Raw genomic sequence first — 18983 nt, 5'->3', positions numbered from 1 at the left:
GTGATCGGAGACAAGGGGAAGAGTACAGAGGAGGACGGGGTGGTTGCGTACAGAAGGTTCCAAAACAAACCGAATACACGGCTGGTAGTTCCATCACAAAATAAGTTTAGATGAGGCTGGTAGCCCTTTACAGGAGCAGGTACCAGTTGACCCCACCAAGAGTCAAGACCGGAGTATTGTGTCTGATCCAGAGACCCAGAGAAGGTTGCAGATTAGTAATTACACAAGACAGGCTACAAAAATAAGTTATATCGTTACTTTTAGGGTGATTGAATCTGTTCAAGAAATCAAATTACACCGATAAGATACTTAAGACTTCCCCCTTAACAAGCATCACAAAATATATTCACACGCAATTTTTTTTTTAAGCCAAAGTCTTTATTTTATATATTACCGTGAAAGAAAAAAACAACAAAGCAGCTGATCAAGTTGCCAAGATTACATTACAGTGATTGGTTCAGAACACTAAGTTTGTTTAATGCTTTGATGATGACTCAGTTAATTCCTACAAATAATGGTATCCAGACTTTGATCCAGCTCAATGACCAACTACACCTTGCAAATTAACCTCTTCACCCTTTGGCCCTGAAAAAGGTCTTGTGCAAAAATAAATAAGTGCGCTTGCTCCCTGCAAACACCACAGATATAGCTTCAGCTTTGGTACAGCCAAGCTTGAGTATGGGCATGTTCAGAGGTTTGGACATGGGCCCATAAACATTAAGTGCAACGCATTTGGGTCCTTATACAATCCTCTATGCCCAAACTCAGTCATTTATGTTCATGACCTTGGTAGTGTTGGAGATACCGGACCTCTCCAGTGTGGATTTCCCCAGTGCGTTTTTTTTTGTTTTTGTTTTTTTTTTAAACCTCTTTTCAAGGTCACAGTATCTTTTAACTTGTGTGCTGCAAGGAATAAAAATTTTTTTTAAATACACAAATGTAATATTTGTATATAAAAGTTTCTTGTATTAAAAACCAATGCGGCCCTAAGCTGTAAAGACTGGGAGCAGATAACAAGCCTGTAGAATCCAACCACACAGGCTTCTGGGTGTAATTATACAAAGATAACGGAAAAGCACATTAAGAAATGTTGTACATATTGTGTTTAATCACAAATTATTCACACAAGTGCAGCATCGATAGCAAAACTCCATGCTGGGGAGAGGTGAAGCACATTGGATTTCAAGCACATGAGCTGGTTTCAGAATTTGTATACCATGTTAATGCTTCAACCAAGGGTTCAAGCTTTATCGTTCTGTTACAGATCCAAAAAGGATTACAGCACTAAATCTGTTGACCTCAGTTCAACCCCTTTCTAGAAGAGCGTGCAACGCACCGTGCGTCACAGCTCGTCTTGCAGTAACCGTTCTTGTAAAACCTTTGCAATGCTTCGAAATACAAAATTGTAAAGTGCAGGCATAGGACAAAACTTGTCGTCAGGTGTTGAGATATAGATATATTAAAAAAGCTAAACTATTTTTCTAATATTTCTTCCATTTAAAACCAGCAAAGTGGCCAATGAAGAAACTCTATTGAGGATTACAAAAATAAATTGATGCAAAATGTTACTATTCAAAAATCCAGTACAAAAAACAGTGACTTGGTGGGAGAAAAAACTGCCCTGTTCCATGCAATACGAGAGCAGGAGATATTTTAATGGTCTCCCTCGTGTACTCATTGCCTTATCTTCATTTTCTGTATGCGACTTTTTGGGGATGCAGTTTTTATCCCCTTGCTGTAAACACACAGTAATTATGGAATAGAATTCTTAAAATAAACCATTCCATTCTGTGTCTGTATAACAATTGGTCTGACCTAAGGAAGAGAGGAGAACTCTTGAAAGCGTCTTATAAAATCAATTGTAAGTCCAAGAGGGGAAAAAAAAAAAAACGCATCGCCTATTACTGAAGTACTCAGCACTATAAAAATTGAGAAATGTTTGATATTTTTATTTTTTTCATGGAGCCCACACAATATTTAGGTGTCGCTTGCAAAGTGAATTATTTACATATAAGTTATCCAGTACCACGGCTTCTAGTCATGTGACAATATTGCGCCGGTTTACAGATTCAATGTGCAATTATTCTGCAACTGCATTGTGCAGTCCAGAGCTGCAATATCTAAGCACAGCTTCTATGTCAGGTAGGGTATACATGTTAAGTCATACACGGCAGACAGTGTGATCGGGGTTCCGTGGCACACTTATACTCTGGGTTTCTTTGGAGGAATTTCCTGAAGACAGAACTTTGGCATTTCCGCAGTAGGGGTAAAGGGGATTCTCTTGGACGCCACCTTCTTTCCAATTGTCTCAACCTATAAAACAAAGTGAAGGTCAGAAATCTGTGAGCAGTTTACATTATTTACGTTATCTCACATGAAGGGCAGCAAACATGGAGTAATCTACAGGCTTAACAAAATGCCAATGTCAGGGCCAGAAGAAATTTTGTTTCCCTTGAAAAGCTTTGGCAGCCTAAATGACAGCATACTAGCTAGAAAGTATGAAATTATGAACATGTTGCTGCACATAATCCTATCACATTGACGAGAAACAGGCCAACATTTCCGGTGGTGTAGTCATGTCTGCATTACATAATGTCTGCACCGCCACACCCATCTGCCTGTTGGATTCTCCCCCCCCCCCCCCCCCAACTCATAAGGATGTTTCCGATTTCCCATAAGACTTCCGTTGATCGCGTACAAAGTTATGAAATAGCTTATTTTATATATGCTCCATTCCTGGATAAGGTGGGGGAAGAGGAGATGAGCCATTCAATTTACAATAAAAATCAGGATTTCCAGGAAAGGGGGAGGAAAGTGTGTCAAGTTGAACTTATGCAACTTAGGAGTTTATTTTTCCCCTTATAATTGCCAAACATGTCACTAGATTTTAGTTTGCCTTCCTCTGCATCAATACCCAAGATACTCCTATATCTATAACGGATTAAATCTAGCATAAGTAGAACACTGTGTGTTTTTAATTTTAAACCACAACTACTATGCAACTTCCCCATGAACTGTGGGTGCATGTACATTCTGAGAAGGGCTGTTCTGCCAGGTCCGCATGAGAACAGCTGCAGCACTTCAAGCATGAAAATTACCTCCATGAGCTCCAAACTCAGGAAACACTACTTTTTATTTTCTACTAAACAAACGAGTTCATTGCCTCCCTCTCGAACTGCTGGAGAGGGCTCAATATCGCGAACAGGCATTTCCCATTTCAGCCGGCCGTTAAGTGTCAGGGGTCTCAGCAGTCACATGGTCAATACTATGGTATTCAGTGCATATCTCCATTATTAGACAGTTAGGACGGTTGGGCCGTAACATACCTGAAAACCAATGTTTTGTAGCTCCCCATGAAGATCATCAAGAACACGCCTCCCGTCAAAAATGAACGCCGGCTTCAGCATCTTCGTGTGGATACGATCAAAGTCCAGCTCCTAAAAAAAAAAAAAAAAAAAAAAGAGGAAGGGGGCACAAGGCCACTAGTGAATAGGAATCCATGAACCTTTGAGCTGGCTTTTAGTTATTGGACTGGGGATTGGTTTGCCTCCTTCCACTTAATTCTTCCTTTCCCCGTATCTGATGTTCAGTGATAGGACATATTATATTAGGTTTAAAAAAAAAAAAAAAAAAAAAAAAACACAACCTTTAACAACTCGGGGGATGGTGTTGGCAGGAGGAGGATAAATACCTTCCAAGTGAGAAATATTTGATTATTGCCCAGGCCTGAGAGACTATAGATGGCAATAGGATGTGCAGCCATGTTAGAATTAAAATATAACGCTTACTTTACCTTAAACATGTCCCACTCCGTACAGATAACCAGAGCATGGGCCCCTTCACAGGCGTCATAAGGGTCTTTGGTGATATGGACTAGCTGAGCCACTACAAAAAGGGAAAAGAAAAATATATAAAATGAAAATATATAAAATGAATGTAAAGTTGAATATTTTACCTCCCGACTATGGAAATATGCCATATGTATGTATTTGCAGACTCAGATAAACCTAATGTAGTTCCAATTAGATTGTATTGTACGTCTTTATTTATATAGCGCTTCACAGTCGTAGTACACAGGGTAATCAAATAAATAACAGATAATATAAACAGGTCATGGGAATAAGTGCTTCAGACATAAAAGTAACATTAAGGAAGAGTCCTTGCTCCGCGGAGCTTACAATCATTGTATTTTTATGTAATTACTGCATTTCCTTGATTCTAAGACGCACCTATTTTCCCCATTTTCACGTCTGAAATTGGGATGCATCTTAGAATCGATGTTTTAAATATTTTTTTAAAAAAGTCTGCAAAGGGGCGCTGCTGGAGCAGCCACAGCGGGGATGTTTACAGAGTCCAGCAGCAGCTTGGCAAACTCACCCTGCTCAGACCACACCCCTCCCCCCGCAACCAGAACTGCAGAGGGAGCGCAACAAGAAGATCGTGGAAGAAAAGTATTGAATGATCGGCGTTGCCGACAACCCTAGCGCAGCTCCCATAGTGCCGAGAATAACGTTGTACTGTAGTATGGTGTGGTGCACATTTAAATGTCGTGTTTTTATTTTATATTAGAGGGAAAAAAAAAAAAAAAAAAAAACCATGATGAAATACAAAAAATGCTTCTGGAGCAGTTTTACTGTTTCTAAGTGGAAACTACAGCCATTAAAAAGAAAAAACTTTTGGGAGGGGGAGGGAAACCAAATTGTATCAATTGATAACATCTGCTGTGTGTGCTTTTTCCAGCTGAGCTGCAGGAAGTTACCTTGATAACTGTGGCCTGGGTGATGCAGTAAGGTTGCAAAATAAGCAACACAGGCCTGACTGAGGTGGCATTAAACCTACCAGCACAAGCATGACCGCTGTATGGAGTGCAACCAACAACCGTTACATACTGTAGGGCACTGTGCCTCGTAGTAGAAAGATGGCCCTTGGTGAAGAAACTTACGTAGAGTCTTGTCCTGCTAAATGAAGCAGTCCAGCACCAGAACATCGAGTAAACCGCAGCAGCCAATGAGGCTCGAATGTCAAATCAAGATTAAGGATGTCGTTATTATATACAAATGCAAACCACATGGCTGTAATCCTGCTTCTAACAAACCAAGTCATGTGATGCAATCTCCAACAACCTTAGCACATGGACCTTTAAGTAAACCAAAAAAAAACAAACAGTTTACCAGTTGCAATTAACTAAATGGCAAACCTGCCCTTCACAGCTCCCATTCTCTGTCCTAATTCCAGTTGGCTTTCAGAGGTCGGATGTCTGTAATTACAAAGTGTAGACATAGCTGGTCTCCTACCTCTGTCATCAGTTGCAACCCCAGGAAGTGACAGGTCCAGTATGATTTGCTCCTTTGGAACTTTAGGATCATAAATGTGCAGCTTTGCACCTTCATCCATGAGGTATTTGCTAATGTAGATGCTGGAGGACTCTCTGAGAAGAAAGGCACAAATTAAAGGAGGCACAAATGCAAAAATTGGCTACTGCAAAGTAAAAAAACAAAAAAAAACAAACACTGCGTGAAGCAGGGGGTCTCCGCAACTGAACCGCATTGATTTCACCTCTGGCACCCCAAGATACTTTCATCTAAAAAAAAAGGGGCTGCTGTTATCTCATCTGTTTAAAAAGGTCCAAGCCGCCAATTGGGAACCGCATGGGATGATGTAGAGGCTTCCTATTTGCCCACGGGACCTTTAAAACAGACATTTCCTGTGCCCAGCTACCAGCATCCTCTTCCGAGATATATATCTGGGGATGCAGGCGGTCCCCTCGAGCTTAAAGCAATGCGGTTCAGCTCTAGAGATTCCCTCCTTCCACTTAATTTTTTTTTTTTTTAAACACACATGGGGCAGGGTCACTTTTAAGGTTGTGGGACAAAACTAGTTGCATTTGGAAAATAAAACGAAAAAACCTATTGTATTACAAGATCATAATACATTGTGTATATATATATATATATATATATATATATATATATATATATATATATATATATATATATATATATATATATATATATATATATATATATATATATATATATATATATATATATATATATATACACACACACTTTAAGGAAGACCCCTAACTACAAGCAAACAGACTAAAACCATTTATATTGGTTATCAAAGGTGTTATCCCGCATGGCAGCTGATTGGAGCGATATGAATTGTCTCAGCGCCCTCTTACCTTGTGTCCCCAGTGTCTTTCTTGAAGGCAAATCCAAGAACAGCGATCTTTTTGTCTGTTACAGTGTTGAAAAGGCAATCGATAATCCGTGAGGCAAACCTTCTTCTCTGATAGTCATTCATATCAATAACCTGGGATGCAAAAATCATACAGATAAGCCAAATGCAGACCGGATATCTGCAGGTATCGCATTTACCCACTTATTCAAACATGCAAAAATTAATCTGGCTACAGCATAGAAGCACAAACACTTCACAGCCACCCCCAATCAATACTGCTTTGGTATCTTCTTGAAATAAACTGTTTTACTGCAATTCTGGCACACTGCAGATTTCAATGTGCTCATTTAATTGCCAAGCAAATACTCTTATTTTGTATGTCCTTATTGGTCATCTCTACACACCCTGATTCACAGCAGAATAAAAAAAATGAAATTAAATATAAACCCTTCCCTGATGAAGTTCTCACCCAAATCTAAGATGGAAGGGTAATGAACTGTACTGTACTGCTTCAGTTAAGAGATCTCCTTGCTTTATTCCCCAGACATCCATCAAGTAGAGCGGAGTCTTCACGTATCCAAGAGGGGAGCCTCGATGTGGAGATGCAGAGCAGCACACCCTCACACCTACTCCAACGGCGTGATGTCTCCCAACAGATCCATATACTGGCAGCAATTCCCAATCCCCTTTCCTGCTAAAGCTGCCTGCTATCAACCCAGCAAGTAAGAGACTTATAAAAATACTAGTCCGAGTCTGGCTCAAAAACATCTTAATGGGATTAAATGGTGTGGACTTGACATGCTAAATCTGTATCTACTCTGCTTGCAGAGTCAGTGGATGTCACAACAATGCAAAGTCTTGTAAAAACCGCAGGGGAGATGGAAAACTAAAAATGGTGCGACTGTGCGCACACAAAAACACCATAGGAGTTGAGCACCAGAAGCAATAAATACCTGTTGCCAGTATCTCGCTACCTCGGGTAAGTTCAAAGCCTCACACAAATAAACCAGGTTCAAGACATCTTTCTGGAAGCAGCTACCCCCAAAACCTTTATAAAAAAAAATAATAATAAATTAAAGCAAATCTGAATTTTGACAAGTCAAATAGGTATTTAGCAACAGATAACCCTCAGTGCTGGACGTATGAGATTTTAGAATTCATTTAAGTCAAAGCATACATATTCTGTCAGACACTGCAACCTAAAGACACCATTCCTCGCGCCCCCCCCCCCCCTCCCTTGTTAAGGCGAGAGATAAGATAGCCATCAATCACATGAAAGCCAATACTAGCAAAATGGGCTGCAAATACAAAACCCTGCAAAAACCTAGACATTTTACCAGAGACAATGCGGGATTCATGTTATCTAAACATCTGCCTCGATTGTGTTTCCTATAATACATTAGTCTATTACTACACACTGGCCTTTGACATGGGAGAGATCTTAAAAAAAAATTAAATATTTTTTTTAGGGTCAGTAACATTACCCCAGGTTGTACATTTGAACTGTAAACACTTCATTATATTCATTCTCTGTTTCTATTGTTCTACAGTGCAGAATAGACGAGCAAGGTGGGAAACTATTATACGTTTATAAGTCAGGCCACAAACAATATAGAAGCCCCTGTTAAATCCTGATGCCAACAAGAAATTGGCGCCTTCAACAACAACCATCCACGTCAGCAGGTAAAAGAAAAACTACAGTATAAAAACTTTCAGGAGTAGGTTTCAAATGAGTGTTCCATTACCAACGCTGGCTTTAAGGAACTTGCTTCCAATTCTCTGGTCCATTCCAATGGCTCTAGCAACCTCCTCTACATCTGCACCTGTTGCTTCACAGAGGGCGCTGATAGAGTTAATACTGCTGATCCGCTGGGCAAGGAAAGCATTGGCCGCCTAAAAACGGATTGGCAAACGGGTTAAAAGAATCCAAAGAGGACAAAAAACAAAAAAGCAGTAAGAGCAAAAACAAAGTAAATGGCAAATCAAAAACACAATTGCTCCAAATATCACAGGTATCCAGTCTTGTTGTGTTTTAAAGAACCATCACAGCAAATCAACACTGATCCAGTATTGCTTCTACAACCATATCCAATAGGATGGGAGGGGGAGAGAAACTCCATTAAAAAAAAAAAAAAAAAAAGTGGTTTCCAAATAACGACGCCTGAAAAGGTTTGCGTTGTTATGCTCAAGCGCATATTACTTACAATGCTCTACACTTACTCCAGATTAAAACCCTGAACTTAAACAAATGTGACTGGATATTTTTTCTACCAGTATCTGTATATAATTATCCTGAAGAATATGGGATCCTGGCTCAGTTAGATAACATCCATTCTACTAATGCACGCCTTTGATGCAGAAGGACAACTACATACCAGTTTTGACAGCTCAGAGGACCAAGTGTTGGTTGTTAGGATTTTATCTTTGGGGACCCAGTGCTCATACACAGCACACAAAGCACGCACAGCCTTTTGACCCTCGGGGGTTTCATCTCCCCCAATTAACACCCTGTCTGGATTCTTAAGATCCTTGATAGCCGTTCCCTCTGCCAGGAATTCTGGGTTAGACAGCACCTGTGGCAGAAAAAGATATTTATTGGCACAACTGCATTCTATGCACATAAAGGATGTTTAAATGGTAGTTTATCTGCCAGAGTTATTCAACACAGAATTGAACCTACTTTTGGTCCCGAGACACGGAGAAGCTTGAACGAAAGCTTAAAAAAACACAAATGCATCTAATTCTATTTCTTTATGAGCAACAATATTGCTCAGATTAAAGTATAGAACTTAAATGTGCAGAGCTTTTGCACATCTACACTTCTCCATCTCTGAACCTTAAAGTACATCAAAACATGCAATACACCATCATATTCAAATTCTGCAGAACACAAAGTTGGACACAATATCATCACTTAACCCAGGGGTGCGCGGCATTTACAGAGGCCCCGCGCACTTCCCCAAAGCATTTAAATTAAATGCCGGGGGGGGGGGGGGGGGGTGCGAGGCCCCTAAGTCTCTTACCCAACGTGTCGCCATGACAACATGGGATCAAAATGGCAACACAGCCATGTAAGAAAGGGGAAGACTAAACAGGGGGCGCAAGCAGAAAAGTGGAGAGGAGAAGGAGGAGAAGAACACACACGATTATAAATTGTACATTAGCCTCACCCCACAAGTGGACAGCAGCATAATGCTTTGCAGAGGCAAACAAAATGCATTTGTAGTCCAATAGGCAAACAAGCTCATACTAAAAGTTTGTTTTTTACCTGCAGATTCAGGTTGGGTTTAGTGTTGGCATCAAAAATCCGCCGAATGCTCTCTGCGGCTCGTACCGGCACCGTGCTCTTCTCCGTGACGATTTTGTAACCATTTGAGTTTTGCACTATCCGTCTGGAACAGGCTTCAATGTATTTCAGGTCTGCGGCCCGGCCTTTTCCCATTCCAAAGGTTTTTGTTGGTGTGTTAACCTAAATAACAAAATAAGTACATATAGATCTCTCTCTCTCGTGGCCAGAAACCTTTCTGAATAAAAAGTAGACCACGGAAAATAATAATATACAATCATGATAAAGAACAATTACTTACTGAGATGAAAACTAGATCCGCCTCCTGTATTGCAAGATCAATATCAGTGGAGTAGAATAAGTTCTTGCCTCTGCAAGAATCCACCACTTCTTTTAGCCCCGGCTGCAGGGGAAAAACAAAGGGCTTTGAAATGACAAATAAAAGAAGCAGATTCTTGTTCAGCGTCAGGTGGATCTTTAGCAGTCAGGCTTTATATTCATGTATTTTTCTCCCACCATTAGGGCAGCGAGTAAACAGCTATTCTTGCAATTAAACCGCATATGGATATGAACTGAAGCTACAGAGAGAGACTATTGAATCATTACTAGAACCAAAGAAAGCAGAACAATGTGTTGGGATCTTCATTTCCTGAGATAGAAGTTATTAAACATGAATAGTGGCTGACTGGTCACGTAATGGGATGTCGTTATCTCTTCCTTATATGCCTTTTTATTTACACACCAGAAGAAAAAAACCTGTTTCGCCAGTGAGGAGATATAAGCTCTTAATTATTAGGCCGCGGCCAAGCCGAGAGCGAGCGCGCTCGGGGACCGTCATGCGCACAGTAAGCAGGGGCAATTTCTAGCCAGTTGGAATTTGCAATTGCACGTGCGGGGGGGGGGGGGGGGGGGGGGGGGAAAGGGCATGACATCACGGAGATATTCACCCTCATTGGGTGACCCGCCAGAATCAAATTTGTCTCTGCATGCAGCTGAGCGCTCATGGGCACGCACGCTGGACAGTCTCATTGCAATCACGTGTTTGATCGCGTGTCGCATGAGCGCGCAAACACGCTCAGCTTCACCCTGGACGAGGCCTTCGAGTTCCAAATGGTTAAAATGGAGCTTGGCCTAAATCCAGTGCAGTGTAAAGGTTGCAATGTAACCACAGGTGCTAGAGAGAGAAAATCAGGATTAACAGGAGTTTAAAAAAAAAATTAGTATGTGCGCAAGGGGCAAGAAACGAAGATAGGAGATACACGTCTATAGGCTTCTGGGGCGATTCATCCTTTTAAAAGAGGCAATCCAAGTATCTGAAAAAAATGTTGCTTTAATATATACAGCCTTTGATAACCTTTATGGAAACCTGCCCAAGCTGCCTTTCGATTAGTTTCTCCTGTGATTGATCAGTAAATACCCTGCTTCCCAAGGTTCACTAAATCAGGGGTGCGCAAACTGTGGGGCGCGTGTGTTGGGGGGGGGGGGGGGGGAGGGGCACAGCTGTTAGAGGCCCCACGCTCTTCAGTGCGAGGCTTCTGTCAAACTCACTTACCAGGCTTCGGTCCATGCGTGTCCATGGCGATGAGCGTTAAGTGACACCGGGGGCCGCATTAAGTCAAGGCGCGACCCAGGGGGAGAACAGGCAGGGGCGAGCAGGAAGTTTGCGCACAACAGCACTAAATGGCGGCTTTCAGTTTCAAATCTATCCTTCAGTCAGTGTAACTGAGCAGCTACAATGTATCCTTATATTATTACAGCAACATTATCTATTGTTACAGTTTGCCACTCAAACTGCTGGGAATATTGGCAACAAATTATCAGAAACAGGGAGAGTTTTACAAATATCTTGCACTGCTGGAGAGGTGGTTAAAGCCGCTATAGAAATAAAAAATAAAAAAAAAGGATGCTCAGTGTATTAAAAATGGCATGAAGATTGGTATTTAAAAATAAAATAAAGGAAGGATCAAAGAAATATACATTTTGATATTTTGTAACATGTTTGCTATGCGTTCCTTCCTCTGGCATAATTACACCATGAGCCTTTCAAAAATTAGCACCCAGAGATATGTTGCCCAGTTTAATAAGCCCAAGTTCACTCCTTTATAAAAAGCACCACAACACTACTTCCACTGATCATTTCCTGCCATCCTTAACGTGCTGAGCAGCCGCCGCAGCAGCAGACGGGAAGTGAAGAATATTCAGACATGAGCCCCCAGCTAACTTGTCAAGTAAACCCTGCCAGCATGGTGCAAACCTTCAAAACAGTCCATTTTTATTTTGTTTTTATGTACTGGAGCTGCTGAGTTAATGAGTCACTACACAAGAGATAGGCCCGAACAGGGCTGTGATTTAAAACAATAGTTGCAGGATTCACTGCAGCCGAACTGTGTTTATTCAGTGAAGTTAAAGGTTCTAATCACAGATGAAATTAAAAGTATACAGCGCTTACGAGAACTCCCAGGGCACCTAGGCCGTGCGTATAGTTCCCGCGATGGGCGACGTCACCCAAAAACAAATACATTGCCGCCGCCTTGTGCGCTTATAGTAAGCGCGGCGCCAAATTTGGAAGCTGGCAATATTTGAATTTTCAAGTGCTGTCGCCTCATGTGACAGCCCCTGAACCAATATAATGCTAGAAAGCCTGCGACGCTGCCGCAAAGCGAAATATAACTTTCGCTAGCGGCGACGTCACCGGCACTGTACGCGCGGTCTTAGGTGTACAATGCTGTACGATACCTCCACAGTGTCTTAACGAAAAAGTGTGATATTCCTTATCCATTAGAACGTTATTGAAATCAAATTTTAAAAAAAACTTCTACCTGCATGGAAGAGCCCAACACAGAGCAGGGACTAATACGGTGGTTAAGCACAATGATGTGTAGATAGTGCTTCTACATTTGGAGCAGAAATTATAGATATGCATTTAATTTTTATCCAGCCCACCAGTTTAATGTCAAGCACGGTCACACGTTAGAGAACCAAAAAGGTGAATTTTTCCATTTGTGGGCAAAACAGGATTCAAGGGATAAAATGGATGCTTGACATTGGTCTTTTGCATTACTAAAAAAACAGCCTTCTCCCCCCCTCCCCCCCCCCCCCAAAATAAATAAATAAATCATAAAGTATTCTTGGGGAATAAGGCTACGTCATGAACAAAAAGTTATAAATACATTTGAGGGGAGTGACTGCTGCTTTGATTGACAGTCTTCACAGAAATAAATAAGACTGGTATCTACTGCTGAAAATCACTTTTTAAAGACAAGAGCTAAAAAGTAGAATATTTTCTACGGGCGACAGATGCTCTGTTTAACCCCGTGCTGCAGACATGTGTCAGGCTATGGGTTCAAGGAGACCACATTAGAAATAGACATCAAGACTATGGGAACTAATCCATTGATTACGGATTACTAATCAGTACGCCAACTGGCTTCAGTGAGTTTCACTCCAACCCTTTAATCTATCATATTGATATGTACAGTAGGGTAATGCACAGTTAATGATACTTTCACCAAGGCAAATAAACATTACACTGCATTCCCCCCCACCCCCCCACTGAGAATGAGCCATTTTATTTTTTGACCCTGAACAGAAGAAGAAAAACACCACACAAATGCAACACAATTATCCTCTCCAGTGGCCACTCCTACAGGAACGGGGATATAAAAATAAAACAAACAGCTAGAATACAAAGTACATTATAATTTAGGACGGCTAAAGTTCACCTGGATATAAAAACGGCAGAGTGACATCTGTTCTGGGAGCTGAATCTTACTTAATACGTCATTATAACTGCAGTGAATAGATCATACATTTGTTATCTTTAGGTAAAATACATGGTTTGCTTGGAGCTGGTTACGGAATATGGCTGTTATGTTAAGTAGGGGTTGCGTCTTTACAGAACCATAAACAGTAGGACTTCCCGCTCAATTTTCTTAGCAATCTGCTGGAATGGCCATGTAAGAGATTATACTTTTATTTCCCATCATGGGAAAGTTTTAGTTTGTAAATGTGAGATACAGAAAAAAAATTAATCGATATGAAGGATACTTTAAAGGTTTATAAAAAAAAAAGTAATATACAGGAGACTTAAAATAAACCCCTTTGCTGTCGGAGGGGTGGGGTGATATCACTACCTCATAGATGGGGAGGGTGTCAGAGTTCCACGCGTTGATCCTCGCTTCATTTACATCAACGACGGTCACTCGGATGTCAGGACACATCTGAGCAATGACGCTGCATGTCGGTCCCCCAACATAGCCAGCACCAATACAGCAAATCTTCTTAATCTGAAACATGGTTCCACTGCGGGAGGGAGAAAAGTAACATTACACAACCCATCTCTTAGAAGTGTTAAGCACTGTGACATACGTGCATGGGGTTACTGTGCGCATGCACATCGTCAGCAGCTTGTCACAATGCGCAGGCAATATTATTCCTAACCAGTCCCACCTGGTGTACTAGTTTTAGTTCAGACAAATGGGATTTAAATCCTAAAATGATTTGTTGGTGCAATTACAGAGAGGTCTTCTCTAGGGTTCCAAAAGAGCCATCACTGTTGCCTGATGACGTGCAGGCCCTATGTTTTAAACACATACTGCAGGGTCGCTGCGAGCTACACAGAGGACAAGGAGTCTTGCAGACGTGTACTTTTTTTAATGAGGTGGGGGGAGAAAGAATCCAAACAGCCGTGAATGAAGCTATCAATGCAATACGCACAACATGCAAATACTAATTTATTACAGCACTGGGCACCACAGTGAAATTCCACAAGTGTTACTTTAAAACGAGTGTCAGATGAAAATAAACCCACAATTAAATTCACATTTTCTGGTTACAGCTTAAAAATGGAAATTCCCATCTTTAGAAAGGGGGGCAGGGGTGCTAGATGTGCCATGGGATAGGACATGCAGGAGTTAGGTTACTATGGGGTAATTTCACCCTGGAGCCGTGTTATATTTAAAGCTGCAGGTCCGCTTAGAACTCACTGCACTTAGCTGTGTAATGTCGGCTCTACTTACTTTAAATGTTCACATTGTAATTCCATATATATTTAAGGCTTCCAAATTAAGGACCAACACCAACCTGTATGGTGCACATCACTACATCAATAGTTAATATGTGTTGATATTTATGAGAAAACGTTGCTGCAATTTGACAGATGTGGTAAATAAAGATTCAACTGGATTTAAGGAGCCACGAAAAGTATAATTGTAATATGCCCCCAGGATAGAAGACTACAGGAGGATCACACAGTAATATAAAGAACCAGCTGTAATGAGGCAGAGTGATGAAGCACATCTGGCAGAGCAATGTAATCTTTAGGAAGTGTATGCATGCATGCATGTAACTAAATCAGCTACAAGCAGACAATATGCCACAGCATTTCTACATCACCCGTGGCAGAAACACGCATGTACTGTACCTTTTGTAAAGCGCCGAGTACATTGCGGTGCGATATAAATAAAAGCTGTACATATGCGTGTTATTCTACCAAACAGATTACGTTCCAAAATATTTTACCCACACTTCACCTTGTTTCCAGGTATGAAAAGGCTTCTTTCATTCATTTACTGAATAGTTAACTGAGGGGGCATTAAAATGAAGCGGAAATTCTTCAAGTACAAACATCACATTTACTTTAAAAGTTGCTAGTGAGAACCATAAGGGAAAAAAAAAAAAAAAAAAAAAAAAGACACCAACACCACAACCAACCCTCTAGATCCCTATATTTGTAACATAACCGCCCTTCCCCCTCCAAAAATAAATAAAAATAAATGATAGATATATATACTAGGTAAACGTGTCAAACTGAATTTGCAATGAGACCCATACAGCCAAACATCATTACTTCACCTACAACCAAAATCAAGTTCAGCTTCTATTTAACCCCTTCCCTACCAGAGGGATCAGCAGAATATTGCAGAGCAAGAGAGGTTAACAGCCATGGTTTGCCAACCAACCCATAAAATATATTTTTCCTGGCATCAAATAACGTAATAAACCTTTTGGAAAACCAAGCCGTCAAACTGGATTAAAAAAATAAAATAATTAAAAATATTATAATATGAAACAAGACACCTACAGCAAACAAAGTAAAAACAATTAACATGATGTGCCTTAAAGAGGCTTTGGCAGCGCAAACTAAATGAGTTTACAAACCACCAATCATTAACAAATACCGCAACTAAAAAAAAAAAAATGTTCAATACAGAACCCACAATATAGCAGCAGACCTATGGAGAGATTGCAATATAAATAAAAAGGAGCCATGTCAGTGTCATGTGAAACATTGACATCAAAGTGTCTTTAAGCTAGTTTTTAATGTAACTGCAACATATGTTGCCATGCAGGACTACAACTGGGCTAAACCAAGTCAAGTCTTTCATGCAATGGTTCCCAATCCTAACAAACCAGACAGGCCAGCACAAAGCTACCCAGTCTGGTGCTGAAGATGGCAAAACCCTCATTAGGCCTCTGCTTATACAACAGTGGCTGAATAATGCAACACTGGATGGAGTCATTTGGAAGAAGAAATGGCACCAGAAACACAACCAGGATCCCACCCCAGACACAGCTGTGTGTCGCACTGAGGCGTACAGTATATGTATGGAGACACCCGATGTACATTAAATGTCCTATATAATTTCACCAGATCTCAAGAAAATCTTGCAAAACAAAACAAAAATATCGTGGCACTTTCTACATTGATTCAGTATATGTGTCATGACTGGGCTAAACATGTATGTCTAACATACCGTACTCCGGTTCTGTGCTTTCTTATTTTGGGAAACTCAGGCAAAATTCTTAACAAATAATGGTAACATTAGAAAATCCTTAGACAAGGGGTTAAAACAATGCAGTTCCCCTACCAATGCCCCATCATACTCTACCTACCCTTCAAAAAAAATAAAAAGGGGGGGAGGGGGGGAGAGACTGAACACTTCCCCATAACTCCTGAATGAATCACATAAGAAAATGTCATTTTGTTTCTATCCCACTAGTGGTCTGGTTTCAATTAGACGGGAGTAGGATTACATTCTACACTGAATAAGAACCAGCCAGGAGCCTACAAAAAGGATGAATGGTGACACAGCCCCAGGAAGTTTTAATAAGCCCAGCCTCGCTTTTAGGTGGATTTACAAAGTGTACCACATGTGCCTCATTCAGGGAGGAGATAATAAGGCATTGTGGTGTTTAGGCATCTATCCCACATCCACTTTAATCAGGATGCTGCTGGAAGAGGTTGTGGCTGAACATATAAAGTAGTGTAGGAGTTGGGGGTTCCATCTGATTAGCCACAGGGGACTTTTGGTCATTAAAGGGAGGTCATCTACCTATTTTTCCAAAGTATCCCGCCTGCAAAACTTGGACAAAAATGCTGCACCAGGTGAATCCTTGAAGAAACCCCCCATTGACGTAAATGGGAAAGTGTTCCCTTCATAAATCTGGGGTACTTTTTTGGTCCTAGTTTTGCAGCCGGAAGCCTGTGATTAGCATGAAATGCTAGTCCCATAACCCGGCGCAGGGCTGGATAGGTGAATGGAAAGTGGACTTACCTGGCACTGTTTGTTGGCTGCAGAGAGTAGACCGGCGCTGCTGCTCTGTGCAAGGAGTATTCAGACAGACTGGAAGGAGAGGTGGAGGAGATCCATATAAACCCGTTACCAGAGCCGAGCTACACCCAGCACAGGGGAGGGGCGTGGAGGGATGGAGAGAGTGGGAGGGGAGAGAGTGGGAGGAAAGACAGAGGGGAGGAGACAGAGGAGATGGAGAGAGGGGGTGGGGAGACAGGAGAGGGGAGGGGGAGACAGGAGAGGGGAGGGGGAGACAGGAGAGGGGAGGGGGAGACAGGAGAGGGGAGGGGGAGACAGGAGAGGGGAGGGGGAGACAGGAGAGGGGAGGGGGAGACAGGAGAGGGGAGGGGGAGACAGGAGAGGGGAGGAGGAGAGGGGAGGGGGAGACAGGAGAGGGGAGGGGGAGACAGGAGAGGGGAGGGGGAGACAGGAGAGGGGAGGGGGAGACAGGAGAGGGGAGGGGGAGACAGGAGAGGGGAGGGGGAGACAGGAGAGGGAGACAGGAGAGGGGAGGGGGAGACAGGAGAGGGGAGGGGGAGACAGGAGAGGGGAGGAGGAGAGGGGAGAGGGGAGGAGGAGAGGGGAGAGGGGAGACAGGAGAGGGAGAGAGAGACAGGAGAGGGGAGAGAGAGACAGGAGAGGGGAGTGGAGACAGAGGAGAGGAGTGGAGACAGAGGATAGGGGTGGAGACAGGGGAGTGGGAAGGGAGTGGGAGGGGAGACAGAGGAAAGACAGAGGAAATGGAATGAGACTGGGAGGGGAGAGGAGTGGATGAGGATAGAGAGAGCGGGGGTAAGGAAAAGGGAAGGGGAGAGAGAGAGAGAGGTGGATGTCAGGACAAGCAGAGAGGAAAAGTGTGAAAGGGGAGTGAGAAAGAGCTATGGAGATGGATGGAGGGGACAGCGAGAGATGAAAGAATCAAACAGGAAGGAGGCAGGGAGGAGATTGGAGGAATTGGCAGAGCTCATCCCTGCTCCAGGGGTGTGATCCTCACCCCCAGCTCATAGCAGCTTGTGTATAAGGAGGGGAGGGGGTGTAATGGGGGGGCTGCGCCTCCTCTGTGCATCTTGCTACAGTATGTCCTGTTACTCCGGATGTAGATGGTGTCTTCTTGTCTGTGTATTGCTGCGGATCCCTCCCCCTGCTGTATGGTGCTCAGTCTCACATATCACAGACACATTGGAGACACCACAGTGCCTGTGGCTGCAATAAAAGCAGCATGCACCTGAGGAAACGTGCTGGGGATACTGCAATCCTCTCTGCTGTTCCTGATCTCTGCCGCTGGGACAGGCACAGGGGAGTTTAGTTGCTCTGTGACAAACTCTTCAAGAAGAAGATTGTATTCTGAATTACTGTATCTGTTATTGTTTGTTCCAGAAAGTGAACACCCTGCAACATCAAGATAGACTCAATATTGCTATGTATGTGTAACGGGTATTCCACCCCACCCAATCTCATATGTAGTGCTGGTGAGTAGAACATGTGGTGTTACCGGTGTGGTGCGTATACCTGCAGGCTCACAGGAGGTCTAGCCTCCGCTAGTGAGAGCCTGGGGTGAATCCTCTGGAACGGATCTTCTTTCAGCGCCTCCACCTATGTAGGATTCTATGGACGTGTAGAATGACCCTACATAGGAACCCAATCAGAAACCACACACACAGTGATTATATAATAACTAAGGACTTTACTTATGAACATAGGACATACGTGCATACTACATTAATAACCAACCTGTGTCCCTCTCTAGAGGAAACACCTATTGTGTCGCGCAGGACGCTTCCCAAACATCAGTGAACCCACCCATTGTCCAGTACCCCACCCAATGTCTCACACTCCCGCAGAGAGGCAATGGGTGACTGCGCAGTCACAGTTAGCTAAGGGCCCGGTGGTGCACTTATATATTGATACCTTCCGAGCACTCCAGTACTCGGGTCGGC

General features: G+C 42.4%; 1 protein-coding gene across 1 annotated transcript; it reads right to left on the bottom strand.

Moving 5' to 3' along the window:
- Positions 1 to 356: 356 nt before the first annotated feature.
- On the bottom strand, positions 357 to 18059 carry UGDH (UDP-glucose 6-dehydrogenase). The gene is made up of 13 exons (XM_075567786.1): positions 18041 to 18059; positions 17029 to 17097; positions 13606 to 13774; positions 9774 to 9875; positions 9455 to 9655; positions 8562 to 8759; positions 7932 to 8079; positions 7140 to 7234; positions 6188 to 6318; positions 5295 to 5428; positions 3794 to 3885; positions 3327 to 3437; positions 357 to 2313 (listed from the first exon to the last, which is right to left on the bottom strand). Exons 1-13 carry the CDS (start codon positions 18049 to 18051, stop codon positions 2203 to 2205), a joined length of 1572 nt encoding a protein of 523 aa, XP_075423901.1. The 5' UTR covers positions 18052 to 18059; the 3' UTR covers positions 357 to 2202.
- Positions 18060 to 18983: the final 924 nt, after the last annotated feature.

Source organism: Ascaphus truei, chromosome 1 (assembly GCF_040206685.1).
Source record: "Ascaphus truei isolate aAscTru1 chromosome 1, aAscTru1.hap1, whole genome shotgun sequence".
NCBI lineage: Eukaryota > Metazoa > Chordata > Amphibia > Anura > Ascaphidae > Ascaphus > Ascaphus truei.
Note: the sequence above shows the minus strand (reverse complement) of the source record. Positions and strands in the feature narration are given on the sequence as shown.

Bases quoted from the DNA above. Each gene is read 5' to 3' on its own strand.
- UGDH (XM_075567786.1), bottom strand. The intron at 13,775-17,028 runs GTAAGTCCACTT...TCCCTCCCGCAG, and splicing joins CAGCCAACAAACAGTGCCAG to TGGAACCATGTTTCAGATTA. The intron at 8,760-9,454 runs GTAAAAAACAAA...TTTCTGCCACAG, and splicing joins AACCCAACCTGAATCTGCAG to GTGCTGTCTAACCCAGAATT.